The 21,055-nt window shown below is 35.9% G+C and overlaps 1 protein-coding gene across 1 annotated transcript in view; it reads right to left on the reverse strand.

The window, feature by feature from the left end:
- Positions 1-275: 275 nt before the first annotated feature.
- Positions 276-21,055, reverse strand: part of DYNC2H1 (dynein cytoplasmic 2 heavy chain 1) — a 169,281-nt gene continuing 148,501 nt past the window's right edge. Inside the window, exons 86-89 of the mRNA XM_009641758.2 lie at positions 12,966-13,075; positions 12,548-12,629; positions 6,045-6,161; positions 276-434 (exon numbers count right to left, since the gene is read on the reverse strand). Of these exons, the coding sequence (XP_009640053.1) occupies positions 276-434; positions 6,045-6,161; positions 12,548-12,629; positions 12,966-13,075 (468 nt within the window). The remainder of the gene's footprint in view (positions 435-6,044; positions 6,162-12,547; positions 12,630-12,965; positions 13,076-21,055) is intronic.

Genomic DNA, 21,055 nt, shown 5'->3' on the forward strand with positions numbered 1-21,055 from the left:
TTTCAGCAAGTCTGAGAAAGAAATACAGCACATTGCAAGCTAGCGAAACAACAGTTTGCTGAATAGTGCCATGTTAACTTTTACAATATCCCACAAAGATACAATGAACTTCTATTCAAGTAGAATTTTACATATCTTAGAAAAATAAATGGGAATTTATAAATCATTCCTTTAAAAATGTATAAGCAATGAATCTAAAGTTCTCTTTTAATAAGAAACAACTGAGATGTATAAATGATTCTTAACTTCAAGAATTAATTCAATGCATTTTCAGGCTATTGATTTTTTAAAAATAAAGCAGTGCCACATTGAATCCACTGGTCTTGGTTTCCTCCACAAGGTACATCAATATTTGTCACCACACGGTCTCTCTCCACACTAGTGTAGACTGGTAAAGATATGCATTCCTCTGGAGAATATGGACCATATGCATCCTGTCAACAAACAAGCACTTAGTTATCACTTAAACAGACAACAGAACATGAGAAAGGAATAATCTCCAATGATATGGTATCTAAAGCTGGATCCTAGGATACAGTTTAGACACTGCAGCCTTGGACAGGCAACTCTTGGCCCAGGCTACAGAGGAGAAAGGTACTAACAAAGCAGAGACTTCAAAATATTTGCTAGACTACTCCATAACTAAGCATCTACTTTTTCTCTCCAGTTTATTAAACTGAAAATACGAGGAAATATGTAATAGGGGTGATCCTATGAACACCATATCAAAATCTTCATTCAACTAAAAACCCCCCAAAATTACATGTCAAAAGCTGCTGCAAACCAGGGGCAAGGGAAGTGCTGAACAGTTGCCAGAGGGCAGAAGGCCCCTCGGGAGCACCAGTGCTGTGCTGTGGGGAGCCGCTAACCCGGGCAGGCTGGAGGCTGGGGGGAGCCCGCGCTCTCGGGCAACGCTTGCGATCTGTGTCGCAGATACTCGCAAGTGGGATACTTCAGGAACTGCACCAAAGAAATCTTACCCCACGCTGTCCAGGCTACTTTATGGATTTAAACAATGATTTCTAACACCAGTGAACCCAAATATAAAAATTGTTCACTGATACAGAGAGAGCTACCACACCTTACATTACAGCCTCACAGGGCCCCCACTTAATTGAAGATATTAAGAGGAACCCAGAAGTATTAACCACAATTTAGTTAGACCAGGACTTTAAACCAAAAAGCCTAAATTCTTTCCGTATCAATGACCTAGACGAGGGGATTGAGTGCACCCTCAGTAAGTTTGCAGATGACACCAAACTGGGTGGGAGTGTCAATCTGCTCGAGGGGAGGGAGGGCTCTGCAGAGGGACCTGGACAGGCTGGATTGATGGTCTGAAGCCAACTGTATGAGGTTCAACAAGTCCAGGTGCTGAGTCCTGCACCTGGGTCACAACAACCCCATGCAGCGCTACAGGCTTGGGGAAGAGTGGCTGGAGAGCTGCCTGGCAGAAAAAGACATGGGGGTACTGGTTGACAGCCGGCTGAATATGAGCCAGCAGTGTGCCCAGGTGGCCAAGAAGGCCAATGGCATCCTGCCTTGTGTCAGGAATAGTATGGCCAGCAGGACTAGAGAAGAGATCATGTCCCTTTGTACTCGGCATTGGTGAGGCCGCACCTTGAATACTGTGTTCAGTTTTGGGCCCCTCACTACAAGAAGGATGTTGCATTGCTGGAGCATGCCCAGAGGAGAGAAAAAAAAAAAGCTGGTGAGGGGTCTGGAGCACAAGTCTTATGAGGAGCGGCTGAGGGAACTGGGGTTGTTCAGCCTGGAGAAGAGGAGGCTGAGGGGAGACCTTATTTCCCTCTACAACTGCCTGACAGGAGGTTGTGACGAGGTGGTTGTTGGTCTCTTCTCTCAAGTAACGAGCAATAGCACAAGAGGAAACAGCCTCAAATTGTGTCAGGGGAGGTATAGATCGGACATTAAGAAAAAATTGTTTACTGAAAGAGTGGTCAAACATTAGAACAGGCTGCCCAGAGAGGTGGTGGAGTCACCCTCCCTGGAAGCGTTCAACAAATGTGTAGATGTGGCACTTAGGGACATCGTTTAGTAGGCATGGTGGTGTTGGGTTGACAGTTGGACTTGATGATCTTGGAGTTCTTTCCCAACCTTAATGATTCTATGATTCTGTGATTCTATATACTTCTAGCACTTCAAGACATGCATGCATATGTAAAAAGTTACTTTATTACTAAAAAAAAAAAAAAAAAAAAAGCGGGTTTGATGACTAATACTGATCACAGTCTCAGCTGGGGTTCTTTGGCACTTCTGGAAAACAGGCCATTTCCATTAAGTGCTTCATCAAGTTAACTTTAAGCATTCAGGTTTGAACTGGGTGCTTTGAACTTCTGGCTGAATTAGTTTATAATTTGTATTCTCCTCTAGAAGTACTTTCTTACTGCACATCATTAGCTGTACTACTACTACAGAGATTACAATTATATTGTAAACACTGAAAGGGAAAGACCTGGGTTGGAGCCACGGCTTTATATCTCAGTCTGTATCCTGATGAGCAAGCAACGCTCTACTCTGAGAACAGTAACAGCTCTTCGCTTTCTATACTACAAACTGTCCACCTTGGGCATAGTTCCCTCCCAGGGCTTCGCACAGGGCATTGTCCCTACTCATGACTACAGAACTGAGCTCAATGACTCAGCCTAGACTTCCTACAGCATGCAATTTGGGTTTCAACCTGTGATGTATTTATTTAGTGTAAATAATTCAGGGTTTGAGTCAATTGATATATATTAAGAATGTTTTCCGTCACACTCAAAATATCCCTTCCTGTCAACAGGAAAATGTCAGAAGATTTTCAAGAATCATATAACAACTCAGCACACCTATCAGAAAGGAATTTGAAACAAAAATGAGGGTCACATCAAATGTGAGTTAGTGAAGCTTCAATGTTAGAAAATAACTAAAAACAGGAAAAAGGAAACATGCAAACAATAACTGCTTCAAGCACTTTGCCTTGCATGTCAAGTGTAAGCCATTTCTGAAGAATTTTGCTGTTCCTTTTGGAAATCAACTTCCATGTCATTTGAACATGTTTAAATCCTTACAGAAGGTCTACGCACTGTAAGAGTTGTATAGAGTAACTTAATAATCAGAAGTGTGCCAAAAGAACTCAGCTGTTCTCAGAAGGATCACACCACATTTACCCCTTGGCTAACACTACTGAAGAAGACAAAATGCTGACCAGTCTGAGAGTAAAATGTTTATCAGAGAAGTTAAGTTTTGTCAAAGCTGGGAGGCCAAAAGTTGGCCAGTTTGCCTTCAAAGACATATTTTTACACCTTTTTGAGTCAAAATAGCTGTTCTCGTGCCTTTCTCAATCCCACTGGTGTTTTAAGGAATCATATGATTTGAGGGTTAAAACCCTTCTGTGAAAATTTTTTGAACTACAAATCTTTATGTCCTTGGTTTACTCACAGTCCAAAAACTCTCTTTGTCTAGACTGCCTCACACACAGTTCCGTCCCCCTTAGCTACACCCTCCACAGCTTGGGATCTACCAGTGAATTAAAACTGGAAAGGATCATCACAGTTTAATGAGAATAAGCTTCGTGTTAGTAGCAAAAAGCATTCCACTTTGAGCATTGCAGCATTTTGAGGGTGTTCTCTCAGAGAAATCCTGTAGGGTACTTTCTTCTTTTTTCCAGAGTTCACTTTATTTTAGTTTGCTTGAAAATGACCTCAAAGCATTGCATTATAAATATACAGATTTTTGCTCACTAGATTTCATAAGAGATATTTATGGGGAAAAGAAAACAAATTCAAAACCTAAGAATTCTAAGGTAATATGTTCTACTTCATGCACTCTTCTTCTCAGGAGAGGATAATGAGATAGGGGGAAGTGCATAATGTCCCGATTCTGCCCTGGATTCTGAGCACAGTGTTTGATTGTGGTCAATGTTTACAGTGAAGCCCATAGCAAAACAACTTAAGGGCAGAGTAATCCAGAAATGCTCTCCTTACAGATACTTTATATTTAAAGTCTGTGCAGCTGACAAGTTTTGGCCTGTGTTTAAAAGAATTATATTTTTTCCAACACAAAGGCTTCAGTTGCTATTCATTTCAAATATGAAGTACATTGGACGTTTAAATCACTGATTATCGAATTATCTCACTTCTATGTTTTCTAGATAAAGCTCTCTGCTGATGTCACATAGAACTTCTGGATCTTACCTTTGAAGTTTAAAGAATATATAGTGTTATTCAGAAAAACACTTAAGGATCTGTTTTATCTCCAACCCAAGATAAATCTTTTTCAGAACAAAGAGAGTTACTTACAGTCCTCATTTTCAGTGTGCATAGGATTTGGTGTTACCATGTAAGACCATGTATATTACCATCCTCCCTCACCCATCACTGAGTCTATACATTAAGATGTCTGGCAATTCCATATTTATCCCATGCACCACCGTTCAAGTAAGTTAGATATCTGTTTATTTCTCTGAACAAAACAAACCTCGTAAACTACTAAAGAACTAAAAATCTTTCACTGGTCAACTTTTTAATTAAAAAAGGTTTTGTGGTGTTTTGCTTTTTTTTTTTTTTTTTTTTTTAATTTTCCATATTTTCTTTCCCATCAAAGCTGGGGGCAGTAGTGCAGATGGTGGCTAGTATTTACTTGTGTGTTCAGGGTCGAAATCTTGACCATTATACTTCTAATGCTGTAAAATAACATTATGCTATACTTCCAGTGGTGGAAATAACAATGAAAAAAAAAAAAAAAAGTTGGGATACAGCAGTGTGTGAGCAATGGAGCTCTTTGCACAATATCTGTCACAATATACCACAAATCTCATCTTTGCCATAATTTATGATAAATGATAAATTCAATTCTAACTGAAATTTCAACTACTTGGGTCCAGTGAACTTTTTTCTCTAACATCCTTCTAACCAAACCTAGCCTTCTCAGGAGAGAACTCTGCAGAGTTCTCTACGTTGCCAAATAACAAACTCCTCCAGTTAATAAATTCATTTGCTTGATGAGTTAGTGTCTAAAGGACAGAATAAAAGGTGACATTGTTTTCCATTTTTTATATACTGCTAATTTTATTTATTGCGATAAAGAAGTGGAAAAAACCTGCATCCACTGCTATTTCTCACTTTCTACATTTACACTTGATTTTTGGTGTAAAAGTCTTAATATGTTTTCTCTTAGATCTGTTACGTGGGGTTCTTCTCACGTGTCTGCCCCAGAGTTATCAGTCTAAGCTGACTCTAGAGTCACATGTAGACAGAGATTTATCCCAGTTACCGTATGATGGGATGGACTTCCTGAGATGCAGGCAATAAACTTTTAGACAGCTAAATTTAGATGAGATGAACTCTACAATAAGCTTTCTTTTAGTTATAAGACCGTAAGTATATGAATTTGTAATTCCTACACCTTCTTGAATAAGTTCTACATAACTTTTTGCTTTATTTATCAGAAATTGCTATTATAATTGGAGGACAGAAGCAGTAACAATTTTTACTGTTTGGATTACATCACTTCCATCTTACATATTTCTGCAGGCATTGGCATTTTTTTAGATTAGTGTAAGCAGGGCAAAGGTTGTCTTTGAATTTAAAATGCAACAGCAATAAATAGATTGAGAACATGATGTGATTACTAAACAATTTTTATATTTAAATTTTATATTTATTTTAAATAATTTTGTATTTATATTTAATATTTAAAATGAAAAAAAAATTTCTAGGAATGAACTCCCAAACTCATGTATACATTTACAAATACACTTTTGAAAATATGTTAATTTTTTTTAAAAGACAAAGAAAAAAAAGCGCGACTGAAATAAAGCCCTTGTCTTAATCTAAACAACAGAGGCTAAAAAAAAAAAAAAAAAAAGACAAAATGATAATAAGTACTTGTTTGATATAAAAGAGGTAACTGCTTTTCCTATCAAGGACAGGGTTTTTTATTTTGAAATGAGGGGGAAAACAGGTCAGCAACATCATACTGAAAAGCTACTACACAGAAAAAAGCAAATTATGGGTCTTGAAAGTTTAGGGCTTTTAATAATTTAGTACCTGTGGAATCCAGGCCATGTAACAAGGGGGAACGGATGACACACTGGGAGAATCATGCAGATTTTCTGAAAGTCGATTTCCATCAAAACTGCAGCCTTCCAGTTGTAAGCCACTGATCTGCCATGGAAATATAAAATATTCAAACATATATAACAGACTGGAAATGTTAGTAATGATTACACTGTGCTTTAATAAATGATGATCCTTTTTAGTGTGACCAGTTTTTTAAATAACAGGAAACTAATTACTGTAATGTTCTGTGGGAGAATAGGAAACATGATTTAAAAGCAAGATCTGGACCACGCTTTGGCGTGAACTTCCTCTGATTTGGATTCACATTCTTTGGAATGTTAGAGAAAAATACCTGTAAATGTCATCATTTATGGAACTGCAGTTGCCTGGCGTTAGATTAATGGAAATATGATAGCAACAGCCAAGTACACAATCATGACAATGTCAAGAAGAGAAGAACAATCACTGCAACGAGCATGACTTCCTGCCTGGAAGTCAGCACAGCTTTCAAAGAATGGAATGCGTGATTACACAGCTTCTGCAGAGGCAAACAAAATACATTGAAATAATATGAAAGAAAATTTTATTTAACTCAAGATTTCTTAGATAAACTATTGCTTGGAAAAATTAAGTAAGAATCGTGTATGCTTCTATAATTAACTACGCAATGCTTTATATGTAATATGTTTTAAGTGCTTTCTTTTAATTAGCAAGTACTTTCAGCCTCTGAACTAAACATTGTCTTTTTTTCTTCAATGAAGTCCTGCATAAATTAATGACAGTGATATCTATTCTGGATTTCTTCCAAGCAAAATTTTCAATATCTGTTGATAATTTTATTTTCCTAATACAAATAATAATAGTTTTTCATTATAAATTGTAATAATAATAATAATAGTCAGGTTGGCTTGCCAAAGCGAGAACTTCAATTTTATCAATAATAAAACTTAACTCAGTAATAACTTTCATGCAGTTTTTCAAAAGGCTAAATCTTAAGCTGGAACAGATGTCTAACAGAAGCTACAATCTGAAAATCACCTGTCTGTTATACTATTGTACTAAAGCCCTGAATTAAACACATAATACTGAGGTAGGTTTTCACCAAATACAAGGTTCATAAAGCAGTGCTGGAACCAGGGCTGTTGGAAACTGGATGAGTGACCACATAACCAAAATGGAGAAAAGTATAATTTTCAAATAATTTTCTCTTGCAAGAAATTCTAAAAAGTGTACTAAATTTTAAAAAGCGGTTAAACTATGATGATACAATGAAGATCAGTATCCTAGAAGACATAATGGAAATAATTTGCTTAGGTACTTACAATATTCAAAAATTATTTATTTGACAAGAAAAGTTGCAATTAAACAGTAACACAATGTGGGGTACTGTCGTGCTTGAAAAGCAATGTTTCCCTCCCAAGGGTTGTGTTTTTTTGTTAATACTCTATATAACTGTATACTAGCTAAGATTACGTTTTGCATTTTTAATAACTAATTATTCTTTTTATTGTATACAGGCATTGCAGTCTTCGAAACTTTGCTTCTTTAAAGTTGTATTTCTGTTCTAACTCTGAGCTGAGGATTCTTCCTTACAATGTGCAAGATGCATATATACATATTCTAACACAGAAAATGTTATAAAAGATTGCCTTTTAAAAAGCTATAGAAAAAAGCTGTGTTTCGCCTTGGATAGACAGTGACCAGAGAAGTGGCAACATTCTTTGAAGCAATATGTGCTCCATACAGACTAGGACTCAGAGTAAAGCTTCCAAACCTGTGGATAACCTGAATCAAAACAACTCAGAGTAGTATGACTTGTTCTCTAACTTTAACTTCCACAAGTTATTCTAACAAGGCCTCAGGAAAATGAATGAAACTTTTCAGACCTTCTATTTGGAACTGCAAAAATGTTTTTTCTCCTTCAACCTCCTGTCAAAAGATTAAGGTCTTTTCTTCGTTATGGAAGTGTGACACTCCTCTCCCTTCTCCTGCTAAGTTTATTGTGATCTTTCCTTTGAATCTTCCCTAAGATTTTCAGGTCTGTTGCTTTTAAGTTACGGTGTCTCTTACCATGTTTCTTCCTTTCTTTCATTCTTTTCTACAGTAACAGAAAATGGAATGCCAAAAGCAATGACTACCTTCTTTTGTACAACAGCACAATCAGTGCACAAAGCAAATAGATGTATTTGCATATCAATATGTGATTATATTGCAATAGCCATACATTTTCAGTGCCTTTTGTTAAAGCAATCCGAAGTGATATTAAAGAAAGTATAATTTTATACAGAGTGATTCTAAATACAACATTCATCACATCCTACAAGGAGATATCTACTCCATATCATACATCTAAACTGTCACCTGAATTAACACTGATAATTTAACACTGGATTTGATAATCCACCCAGATTCAGGTGTATTCTTGGCCTGACTGAGTGTTCCTCTGTCTACTTTGTAGTTATACTAACAGTTCTAGCACTTTGTACTTCTGACTTACAGACAATCACAAGGTATATTATTTGAAATTTTTGGCACACAAAGATTATTTTAGATGTCTAAAATTGCTGAAGCATGATGCCATTTTTTAAAAAGTAAAGGAAGACTGAAAAAGCATTTTCATCATACAGATCATAATGAGATTTCCACTTTCTTTTCTTCATCAGAACAAATTCTAAGCCATCAAAAACTTTTAAAATTAAAGGCAAGGAAAAAAATCTTAAAGAATATGTCTTCAAAACAGTCACTAACTGACAGCATGACTAAAAAAGTTATAGAAAGTATGTGCGAAAATTAGGTTAAAATTCAATGATCATCCGCATTCCTAATTGTTCTAATCCTTCAACAAAGATATTCTACTAAATTACTTAACTATCAATTGATTGAGGGACTTGAACTCAACTTTCCTTTATCCCCAAACAGAGTCCCCCAACCCTGTGTCTACAGAATTAAGTATCTCGGTGGAAATAGTCACACAAAGTGAAACAGCACCACTAGCATAAATTGAGACTAATAAACCTCAGAACAGCGTATACCATGCTCTGGTTCTTGTAAGGGGATGTGAGAGATCCTGCCGTCTGAATCATGTAAAGAAGGAGCATGCAGTATCAACAAATCAAATCTTCTGACAAAAATAAATTGTATTTACCAATTCTACCAATTATTTTATCACAAGCTTTGTGATAGTTTGAAGATCTGTCTTACGTAAGAAGAGAGCAGCTTAGCAAAGAGAAATGAATGCAGGTTCATGCTACTTCAATAATATATTCTGAAGACCTGAAAGTCGCCAAGGGAGAGGAAAACAGCAGGACTGGGTATATGTGAGTTTATCTTATAGACAAAGAGTTGTATGATCAGGCAGGTTCTAAGCTGAAACACAATAAATCATAATGAAAAGAAATTTCCAAAGGGAACAAAAAAAAGGTATTTGTGCGGTCACAGAAGTATGCCTATGCATATATACCATCAACTAAATACATTCATAGATGCATACAAAATAGAATGCCAAGAAACATTTTACATTTATTTCATTTATCTTATTCTGCACACAACTGAAATGTAATCAGATCTCCTTTTGCTTATGAACTGAATTTTTAAATGGGAAAAATTTCTTAGTAGCCTTATCTGCAGACAGAAGGATTTCCAATGAGGAAGTAACAGTTAAGTATACGGCTGAGATACACAATGTCAAACTTGTAGTGGCCCTGTTCACTGAGGATCATATGTATTTAACTAGATCACGTGTAGCCTAAGCCAGCAAAAGTAGACATGCTACTTTTTTGTTAGCACTTTCCACCTTTTTACAACATCCTGTTGTGATTACACTTTGTTTCTTCTATTTCACTGCTATGTAAGATTTTCCGTCTGTCTATTACACTTTCTATAAAAGAGATCTTCTTATCAGCACTGGTGCTTTTATACAATGATGGTATCTTTAATCAGGTAGGTAACTGGTGTTCATCATAACAGCATTGTATAAACTTACCATATTTTTTGCACAAAGTCTGAAAAATATTTAAATAATTCTTTCCTGAACCCTATGCCTCCATTCTAGGTGTTTATTTAAACTTCCAAAATGTGACAGGTTTAAAAAAACAAAACAAAACAACCTTTTACCTTCAGGCAATTGTCCAAAGCTACTATGATAGGACCATAGCAATTGTAGGTTTTCTCCTGGCAGTGGAGAAAGACATGTATCTCCTGAAAGTTAACTAATTAAGATCTGAATTGGTGCATGTCTGTCTTCATTGACAAAACGAGACTCATAAACTCCAATTTACGATTTAGGTATCTGAAGTCAGGTGGCATAAAACTGTGTCCCAGCTAGGGGAATTCTTGAAACTGCAGATACAACATTAACTTTACTGGTATTAAAATTCATATTGCTGATGTGAAACAAGCTTAATGTGCAATCCAGAGCATACTTATCAAACAACACAAATTTTAGAGGATAATTTTTCTGAATCACTGGCATTTTTATGCCTAGTTACAGTCCATGTGATACTTAGCTTTACCAAGGTGAAAGTTTCTCCTCCAGTCCTTCCATGAGGAAGGACTCATGGGAAGGAATCTAAATATTCAGCATGGCAAAGGTTTCCAAAGCCATCAGTACATCAGAGATTCAAAGGAGTAGCGAAGATACTGGTGAATACTTCCTAATACCGATTGACTGAATTTCCTCCCACTGAAGAAAGGAAAATATTCAAATCAAGTGAGTAAACTTGACAGGATTCTTTCCTTTTGTTAAAAATAACCACTCACCTAACTGCTTCTACTGTTCCTGTGGCAGAGAGCAAACAAAACTCCTAAACAAAATTCTCTTTTTATTTTTTATTCCTGTTGGAACATAAGGCTCATTCTTGTAAAGCAATAGAGAATATATGGTTTTGCCTACATGTAACAGTGACTGCTAACAGTGTATTCTAACTAATATTACCAGAATTCTACCACATAAATTTGCACACAACAAAGTCAGTGCAACACACTGAAGTGAAGTGTTGTTATAAAATCCTTTCCTCTAATTACCCTTTAACTCTTTAGTTTCCAAGAGCTGTTTCAATCTAGCAACTGTAAAATACTGTAGTATTTTTTAGCATATGAAAATACTTATTCATGCATGGAGTTCAGGTATTTGACATTGACTTCTGACATTTTTCAAAGATGGTAGGATGGTTTGGAAGAAGTCCAGGCTTCTAGGATCTGCAGCTGATAGTTAGCCTACTAGAATGAGTGGTCTGAGATGTGCAACTCAGTTTTAGCTCACTGCTATGGACTTAGAAGTTTTGGCTGAATCTGGAACTTCAGAACATGTGATTTGCAGGCTCCGAGGTTTATCATATCCCAGGTTTAACTCAGGGAACCAAACTGCCCGAAAAGTCTCTTGGTTTATTTTTCTCCAGGTTCTAGACTATCATCTGCTTCTCATTAAATGAAGTAGGCAACCATTACATTGAATAATACTCTAAATTCTATTCTCTAGTTCCACCAGGAATTAATTCAATAAAATTCAAAAGACTGTATTGTATAAAGGTCAGATTGGATTATTACAGTTATCTTTTCTAGCTTTACAATTTATTAACATTTTAGGAACATGAATTCTTACACATTTTCTATTAATAATCGTAGATAGTGTCAGCAGCTGACCTAGAACCCTAATATCTCCCACACCCTTGTTTCTGCCTGGATTATCAGACTAGAGAAAGTGCCCTGCCACTTGCTCTCCTCCTCTAGCAACCTCTTTGCTTTAGCTGCATGTCAGTATATAGTCACAGGGTGAGCACCCTGCGCTATTCACCTGTGCTTCTCTAAGAACGCAGTTTTAAGTGCTGCTCTTCATGCTGAACACAGCATTTTGAGCTGTGCAGTATTATCACAGGACCAACATACCTGTTGGAAGACATAGCATAGAAAACCTATTTTGTGTATTCCCTACAAAATTTAGTATAAAACAGGTGCAAAGAGATCTGGATTCAGCCAAAGTGGCAGTGCCACCTGAAATGTTAAGAATCTAAATGAAACCATTTGAGGATTCATCTCTACGTTTTTGTCTAAGCAATCAGTAGTGACTTATGGCTGCTGGCTGTAGCCCTAAGTGGCCATTAAAAACTTGTAGGGTATTTATCATATCAAAAGCTAGTCATGTTATAGTTTGGTTTGTTTACTTCCTTACAAGTCTCTTTCCAGTAATCAGCAAGTGCTAACACATGGCCTTAGACTTACAGATTTACATGTGTTTTTCTTCTTGCTAAGAATAAGTTTAAATTTTAAATACACACTGTGACTAGGGAAGGACAAAAAGATAACTGCTGTCCTTCTCCCATTTCTGTGGAATTTTTGTAGCTATATACCATCAACCAGTCTTTGTATCTCAGGTACATCAATTTATTTATAGCTCAGTTTTCCAGAAACTTTATGGACAGATGACTTGGACTATGCTTGGACTATGCTAATAAAACATCCTCGTAAAATTCTAGTAAAACATCCTAGTAAAATACCTTAACTTGGAGTTTGCCTTCCTGTATGCGCCCTTTCCACGATGCTGTAAATTTAAGGCTGTCCACTGAACAGCTCATTACTCTGCAAGGGAAACATATATACAGTAAAACTTAAAGACATATAACAGCAGGAAATGAAATACAAAACCAAAACCAATGTGTTTTCAGTGGGTACCATATCATACTACGTCTTACTTTGAAGAAAAATGAGTTTTAATTTCATCTAAAAATAAAAAAGTCAACATTTAAACAAGTAACACAGCTATTCTACTTCAGTGCAAGTAATAAAAATGAGATGACTAATGACAGCAATTAACATAATTTGTTTGATCTGTCTTGAAAATGAAATAACCATCTTCACGCATAGGGAACAATGGCCCATCAGCACATAGAAATAGGTGGATTATTTTTCCCTCACCTTGCAGTCTCCTGGCGTAAGGCATTGAGAAACGTGTCTGGATGAAACAGCTCTGAAAGGTCAAGGATGTCTGACAGTAGTTTCTGTTTCTCTGCTTTTTCTACCCAATTCTAAATAAAAAAAAAAAAAAAAAGGAAAACAAAAAATCCTGAAGTTACTGCCTGATTTTTCGACTTTTTGAGTTGATGTGGGTTTATCAGTTAGTATGATTAATGAAAAATGTTTGTGTAAATATACTGTAATCTCAAAGATTAATATTAATTTCACTTATTTCAAACTGGTAAACAGAAAATTAACACCACTTAAAAGCATACAGAAAACCAGCAGTTTATGTGTAATGTGGTTCATCCATTCTAAATAAACTTCTGTTCCATTCTCTGTACAGTGCAGCTCGCTTTGTACAATGAAACTTCTATCAAGCTTCTAACCTCCTGTTCAAACCCTATTTCACCTTAACTAACAGCAGAGTTTGTTTTCCATCAAAATGGTTGTCAGTACTATCTTTGCTTTACTAAGTTCAGGCAAATAACTGCATTCCTTTCAAGTATGCTTTGAGATCATCCTTCTGTGTAAACTGCATATTAAATTCCACAAACACTTAATTTTCAATCTGCAGTAAGAGTTTTTATAAGTACTTACCAACATTTTTTTTTTAAAAATATCTCTTAGTATTAGGTTGATGCTGCCATTCTTAGTGCATTAGCTTGAGACATGAATCCACAGACTTTCTGATGAGATAAAAACTGGCCTCTATTTTATTTGGTAATAAATGAAACTAATAGAAGTGGGCGGAATAACTGGCCTCAATTACCCTTACAGAACACATGCCCCAACCTACTTCTTTCAACCTGTCTTACATGCAGCTATGAAGCCAGTTATTAGGAGCAGTAAGGTTGGAACTTCCCATCAAAGCAATGCATATGGGCCAACGTGAGAAGAGACACACACATTGCACCCTGCAATCTTGATAAACCCCACGTCTTAAATAATGAAATCTGAGTTTGATCCTCAAAACACTAACAATCTCAGACTAAAGGATTTGTTATGTTCAGATGAGTTATTTAGGTACCTGAGTAGCTACGCAACAGTCCACACTCAAAATCCAATGTTTTGAAACTATTATACTGTACATCTTTGGTACAATTTCTTTACAGAGTATAGTCACAGTATTGACTATGGTACTGTAGTATAAATGTTAAGTTACTGTGTAACCCACTCTGTAAGTAATTACAAGCCATATGCTTCTGCATGGAAAGATTAATGTTTAATACTAAGTCAGAAAATAATCAAAGACTAAGATTCCACATGCTATGACTAAACAGAGAAAGACAAACCACACTCCTTTCTAAATACCAACTATTAGAAGATTATGAAATCACTATAGTCACTGCAAAAAAAATCTTGGAAGCTACTTTCTCATGACACAGTGCACCCGCCAGAAATCCACACCTTGTTTAAATAGTACTTTACTGTATTCTTTGAACTGCTGACAGATTAATAATTCCATAGAGGCATCCTGGAAGTGACAAAATCATCCAGAATACAAGTAAATATCACTCAGTGAATTTTACTTTATTTTGCCAGTGTGTCAGACACATCTCCATAATGTTTCCACCATGTTCAAACATTTAATTGGTGATCTTTTTATCTGTCACATCACTGATTATGAGCCCTCAACCCAAATGATTATGAATCAATTAAGAGTTTTTTGCTTTCCATTTTCATTAGCTAAATGTACACAGTTAATGACTCTTGTCTTCATGATTCTTCTAATGACTTTATATAACTATCTCTTTTATCATATAGCAGTAACTCTGCATCCTGGTTAGGAGAGATTTTGTAAATTGTTTTGTGTAATAAAAGTAGACACAATCATTTCAATTGTATTTAATACAATCATTCTACTGCTGTCATCAAATAAACTTTATGTAACTGCTAAAGAGAAACACTGTCAGGAACATAGATGCTTGTATTCCATTCAATTAAAAGACCAGTATGGGTGATACTAATTGTGAACTCATATAATTAAGTAGCACTAGGAAATACACAATAACAAAAGCTCTCAGTAGATCACAAAAGTAGAGTTTGTAATGGCTTATACTGGTCTACAGAAAGCTGAAGACATAGCTCATTCACAGCTGTTTAATAAATATTTTAAGATTTAATGCAATAAAAATGACAATAAAATGTATTTTACAACACAAGCGTAACAAATATCCTTATGTTTATTCTCCTTTGCCTTATATGACCACATGGTGGCATGCTAGTGAAGTGCTACAGTCTCAAAAGACAACACCACTCTATTAGATGGATCATTTGTCACTAGTACATCCACTGCCACTGCCATAATGCTTGGAAGAGATCAGGACTTGAAGGGAAGGAAGTTTAAGCTAAGCTGTAGAAAGACTGAAATGATGTTTCTTGAAAAGGAAAAATCCTGTAACAGATTAGCTATGATACCTTCATTTCCCCCTCCTATCCTGACTCCAATAAAAACATACGTTGACTTCATTTGTCAAAGTGATGCAAAGCTGTTTGACTTCATATTCATCTTGGATGGCCACGTAGCATTTCAGGCTGAAGGGTCTTCTTCCATCACCAACTCAGTACAAAACTTTGCCTTTCCTGTCAGGTAGGCCAAAATAATCCAGGCATTTGTCACTTGCCAGATGGATTACAGTGAGAAGACTACCATCAGCTCCAATTGGTATAAAATCTAGCGACTTGTCTCTTTGTGGCTCAGGCCAATACCCATGCTCTCTCAACTGCCCCCTCGCTCCTACCTCCCATAACATGGTCTTTAACATGTTTGCTGCAATTCAGGATTTGGTTTTCTTCTTCAAAACAGCTAATAATTAAGATCTAAACTCACTAAAAGCAGCTTTCAGTGTATGAATTAATGATAACATCTTTTGTTAGACATGGCAGCTATAACATCTGGGAAAAGGCATATGAAAGCTGAAATGGTGTACAACTTATTTTTTAAAATAAATTCACATTATATTAGTAATTTCTATTATACAAATAGTGTGGTCTACAAGTCCAAATATCCTAACCCCAAAAAGATTTATATCAGAAAATAAATTAAAAATCTAGCATACACTCTTCTTTGTAATTGATTATTTCAGTATTTCATTATTTCAATATTTCCTGAATCTTTCTTATTACAATGAAACTAGAAATTTAAGTGTGAACTGTCCATGATAGATTAATTTAGCATATGATGATTATAAACATAACACCAAAACTTATCAGCAATACCCAAAATGCTTGCAAAGCAATCCCTAGCCAAACATTTCAAAACTTCAATTAATGTGAGGTTCTCTTTGGTATAGTAAAAGGATTTTTTTTGTTTTGTTTTTTTTTTACAAAAAAGAAATCTCCAAGTGCAGTCTTAGGTGGTTCAAATAATATTTTTCCACGTGTCTTGACCATTTTCAGAGAGAAGCCTTCCTTATCTTCTATAATCCCAAAGTAAACTGAGCACCTCGTATTAAACAGTGGAAGGAATAAAGAGGCTGCCAGATTTTCACATTATCATTTACACAGCTTTGGGATCACAGAACTCCTCTACAATGTATCAAGCACTTCTCCTACTCCCATTTTAATTCATTCCAAATGTATTCTCTTCTACCCTGTTTTTCCCTTGGTGTGGTCCCAGAAGAGAACTTTTATTGAAGAAGAAAAATCACATAAATCACTACAGACATGATTTTAATTCTGTGCCTAGGTGGAAAATTGTATTCAGCTTTATATGAATATGCACAGCCAGAAACCATAGACTACAATTCTGGGGTTTTTTCCATTAGTTTTAGAGGGATTCAAAGTTACAGGGGAAAAAATGCAGGGCTTTGGATAAGTCTAAGAGCAAATGATGGTGAGTAGCACTGCTAGGAGAGCAAGTATTCAGTTAACCAGAGTTTAGATTAAGCAAAGGTCCATCGAACAGTAATGCCAGAGCTCCGTTTCCCTCACAGTGCAGCAGCTGTTCCATAGGTGTGCTCCTAAGTGTTGGCATTCGGTGGTAAATGCCAGCAGGATTGTGTTGCACTGCAAAGAAATGAAATAGAGGTATTTTTTCTGGCATTGAGCACAGAAGGGGTAATGTGGAGCTTCTCAGGAGCAACTAGCATACAACAGTTTTCTCTCTTGTGGTAATTTTTTTGGTATGTGAAATCATTGAGCTATTACTCTTGAGCTAGTTATCCTTTACTAAATGAACATGTGAATACTGCAGTATTTCAGGTATATAGTAAGGTGTTGGCACATACTGTCTTTCACATCGTAAATCACACAGGAATTTAATTTGGAGTCAGAACACTCTGTTTGTTCAGGAAGTCTGAATACTAACACAATAGCAGTGTTAGAACATAAAAATTCCGAGCCCATTAGCACCAACATACTAGCTAACAACGTGCCAGAAGCAGGAGTGCAGTAAGGCATAGCTGAGTGAAGCATTAGCAAATGTGATGTCATTCCAGCCACTGCATTGATTTTATTTTTATCAAAACAAGAACTTAACTTTCCATGAATTGCTGTTTCCTACATTTAATGAGGATAGTAGAATGATGATGCCGCTTAAGAACGCAACATCATACTGTCAAGTTCATGGCTGATGTATACCAAAAATATCTACTTTCAGGTATTTCCCGTATGATCACTAAACACCAAATCCAGTTAGGCAATACTCATGCTTCGTGTCTTCTAGTCTTTTCTTTCTCCACAACTAAATACATCAGTTACTAGGTGCTAGATTGCATTTGCAGTTATGTAGAGTATAACTGGGTAAGGAAGTATGAGCTGGAACTATTCCTTGGTAGAACGAGAAACTACAAAATGTGCAGAGCAAAGGGGACACTCAAAAAACCCTCAGTGTCCTCTCCTTCTGAAAGAGATTATGGCCCCACTCCCCACCTCCACCGGTAAGAAGTTGGAGGGCAGGGAAAACAGTGGCGCATACTATTCATTTGCAGATAACAGACAAGACTGCTCACCATAATCCTTGGACAAAGTCAGGACTACAGCAAACAGAATTCCTTTGCAGAGCTCTGGAGTAGGGATGCTGAAATGTATATTGTGATGGTGCTGGTGTGGCTGAACAGGGGAACAGAACACTCAATATATTATGCACTAGTAATGACGGGATACACTGCAGTAATTTGTTTTGTATTGCCCGCTTGAAGACTATGTTACAATAAGGAGAGCCAACAGAGAACTGCTTACTTTGCTATGGTTCATTTTCTCTGTTCAACATCCCATGAGATACAGATTTTCCTTGTTCTTCTTCTGAAACAACGACCTCTTGGACTGCAGTCATCAGTCTCTATCTTTTTTCTTTTCTTTTTTTTTGTTTTGTTTTTTTACTGTTTACCAGTCATTTATTTTGCATTAAAACCCTCTCTTGAGGCTGTCAAAATTCAGAGAGAATCTCTCAGCCTTGCCTGTGTCACAGAATTCTCAGCCTGATAGAAATAAAATACATGAATACACATAACTGAATAAATATTTTTCCTAGCTTGATAATCTACATATCTAAATAATGAACAATATTTGGTTGAGTTCTAAATTATTTACTGCATTTTGCCTGATATGTAGATAATTTGTCATATGGGATCACAGATTCCTCCTTGGAATATAAGTCTCTTAGTTCAGAGTGACTGTGGTATTAACAGTACAAAAAATCACTGCCTGCAAATGTGCTCTTACACATTCTCCTCCATTTAAGGGCATGCATTCTACTTACATTGCTATTTATAGTATTCAATTGAATGCACCGGAAAACATACTATAGATCAGGAAGGTATTTACCTTCCTGTCTTTAAGCATCACTTACATGCCTAAAATGGGGACCTCTTAAGAACTCGTCTCCTTTGAATCAAGGCTTTGGTGTTGGTTTTTTTTCCTCAAGTAGGTACCTTGCTGAACATTTAAAACAAAGACCACACCAAGAAGAACTCTACCAAGACCAAAAAAAAAAACCCCAAACCAGAATGCCTCTGTGTTTACTCCAGTTTTAAAATACAGTCATGACAACAGAGTTGCTGAGTGCACCTGCATCCTGCACTGATTGCTTTATTTGAATGTGAATTCCCAAGAGTAAAACTACTGCACACACAACAGATAAACAAAGATTTAGTCAAGAATTACTCTCTTGAAGCTTTTCCTTCACAAATTAAATTTGAAATGATAGCTATGAAACTTTAACAGCTCTGAAAACTTAAATCTTTTATATTTGTACAGTAGCACAATATGAAACTATGTTATAATTTCAAATTCAGCTATATGGAATCTCCATCAAAGAGAGAAAGATAGGTCAACATGCAGCTGTATTTCTGCATTCTTCCACAGAAATGCTAAAAAGACTGCTAATTAGGGATGATGCCTGCTTGTGGAATGGCAATGTGTTTCTATTAGAAAATGGGCTTACTTTTTAAAACATATCTGCAAATGCTATTTGAGGAGTAGTTATATCATGTTACCATTGATCTTGACCAATTAAAATCTCAAATCAAAGAGATGAAATATTTTGGCAACTATTTCACCAAGCCAGTTCCCACCAAAACATATACAGTTCAAAACAGAACCATGATCACATCTTTTTAGATACAAAGCTGTCTTATTACTCTAAGAAGTATATTTCTATGTATGCATGTATGACTATTAAATCAAAATTACAAATTAAACAATACAAGGTTTGGAATAGATTGCTAATTATTAGTAGATGCAATATTTGTGTCACTATAGTAGTAATCAGAAGAGCAAGTTACTACGATTGAGGAAAGCAGATTGATGGAATGTACCTGCAAATTGGTGTAATACCATGTGTTGCAGCCTTCTCATTTAGTAATGGCTGGAATTTAAAATTACCAAAGTCTTTGACAGCATAACATACAGAGACTTGTTTTCATATGCAAATGATAATAACAACCTTTTCAACCACTTGTACTATAATTAACCTTTTTTTGCTTGAGCTTTTGTCAGACAAGACTATCCATTTTACTCTGCTTTCTCTTCTGCAGGCAACTTTGTCCATGATAAAGGAAAGAGATATGATGAAAAACAAATTATGAGAAACTGAGCAATCTGCACACTAAATTTTAACAATTTAAACGCATACACTTTATTAATATCTTATCATTGTATTTTTTCGCATTCCTCCCTGTCTTCTGGAAATGTATCTTCTAGCTTGAAGAGAAAAATCAATGAATGCTGATTATTTTCTTAGATTAAATAAAGTATATCAACTACAGCTTTAAAACTTATATAACACATGGTGCAGTTTCTTCTAACTTATGGACTATATAAAAACTAACTTGTATCCATAGAAGAAACACAGAACACTATATCTAGTTCTTTTAAATTTAAACTGAGGTTAGAAAAAAAAGATATTTTTCTTTAAAATAAGGTAATTTCGCAGAAAGTGCATAGAGACAATGACCTCGGTTTTTCTTCTTATTTATGCAGCACTTACAAAAATCAATTTATGAGTGATCACCTTCTGCAATCAATATTCCACACAGAGCTGAACAACTGGTTAGTGGTATGATAAAGGGTGCTGCTGAAACTTCTGCTTACAAGACAGTACTTAATAATTAAAAAAGAATAGCCATTCTCAAAAAACATGTTTAGAATTCTGAGAGTTTAACCAACGGGAGTTGAATTCTGTTGAAAAGGACTACATTTCAAATCATTTAAGGCTGACATTTACAGAAAAGCCCATAACTTGTGGATGCTCAAATTTACCAGAACATCCAAACTTCATTGGGATTAAGCTTCAACAACTCACAGTAAACCCAGACAGAATGCAAATCAAGATATTTTTCCTTTTCCAATGCTGCTTTTTACAAACTTTTTCATGCATAAAGCAAATTGTTTTGCCAAAACTTGAGATAATGCTTGCTCACTGACCACCAAAAAATATTTGCATTTAAAACTGCAAAGTTTGCAGATATAATGTGAAAATCCACTGTATTCTGCAGGAAAATAATCGTTTCACTATGAGAAATGATGATTTCATTACCTCTGGAAAGTAAAGTCTTGAATTGGTGCACAAAACAAAAAAAGAAAACTTAAGGAATCCTTCCACCTCA

The sequence above is a fragment of the Egretta garzetta genome, unplaced genomic scaffold (assembly GCF_000687185.1).
Source record: "Egretta garzetta isolate BGI_Z169 unplaced genomic scaffold, ASM68718v1 scaffold547, whole genome shotgun sequence".
NCBI classification, from domain to species: domain Eukaryota; kingdom Metazoa; phylum Chordata; class Aves; order Pelecaniformes; family Ardeidae; genus Egretta; species Egretta garzetta.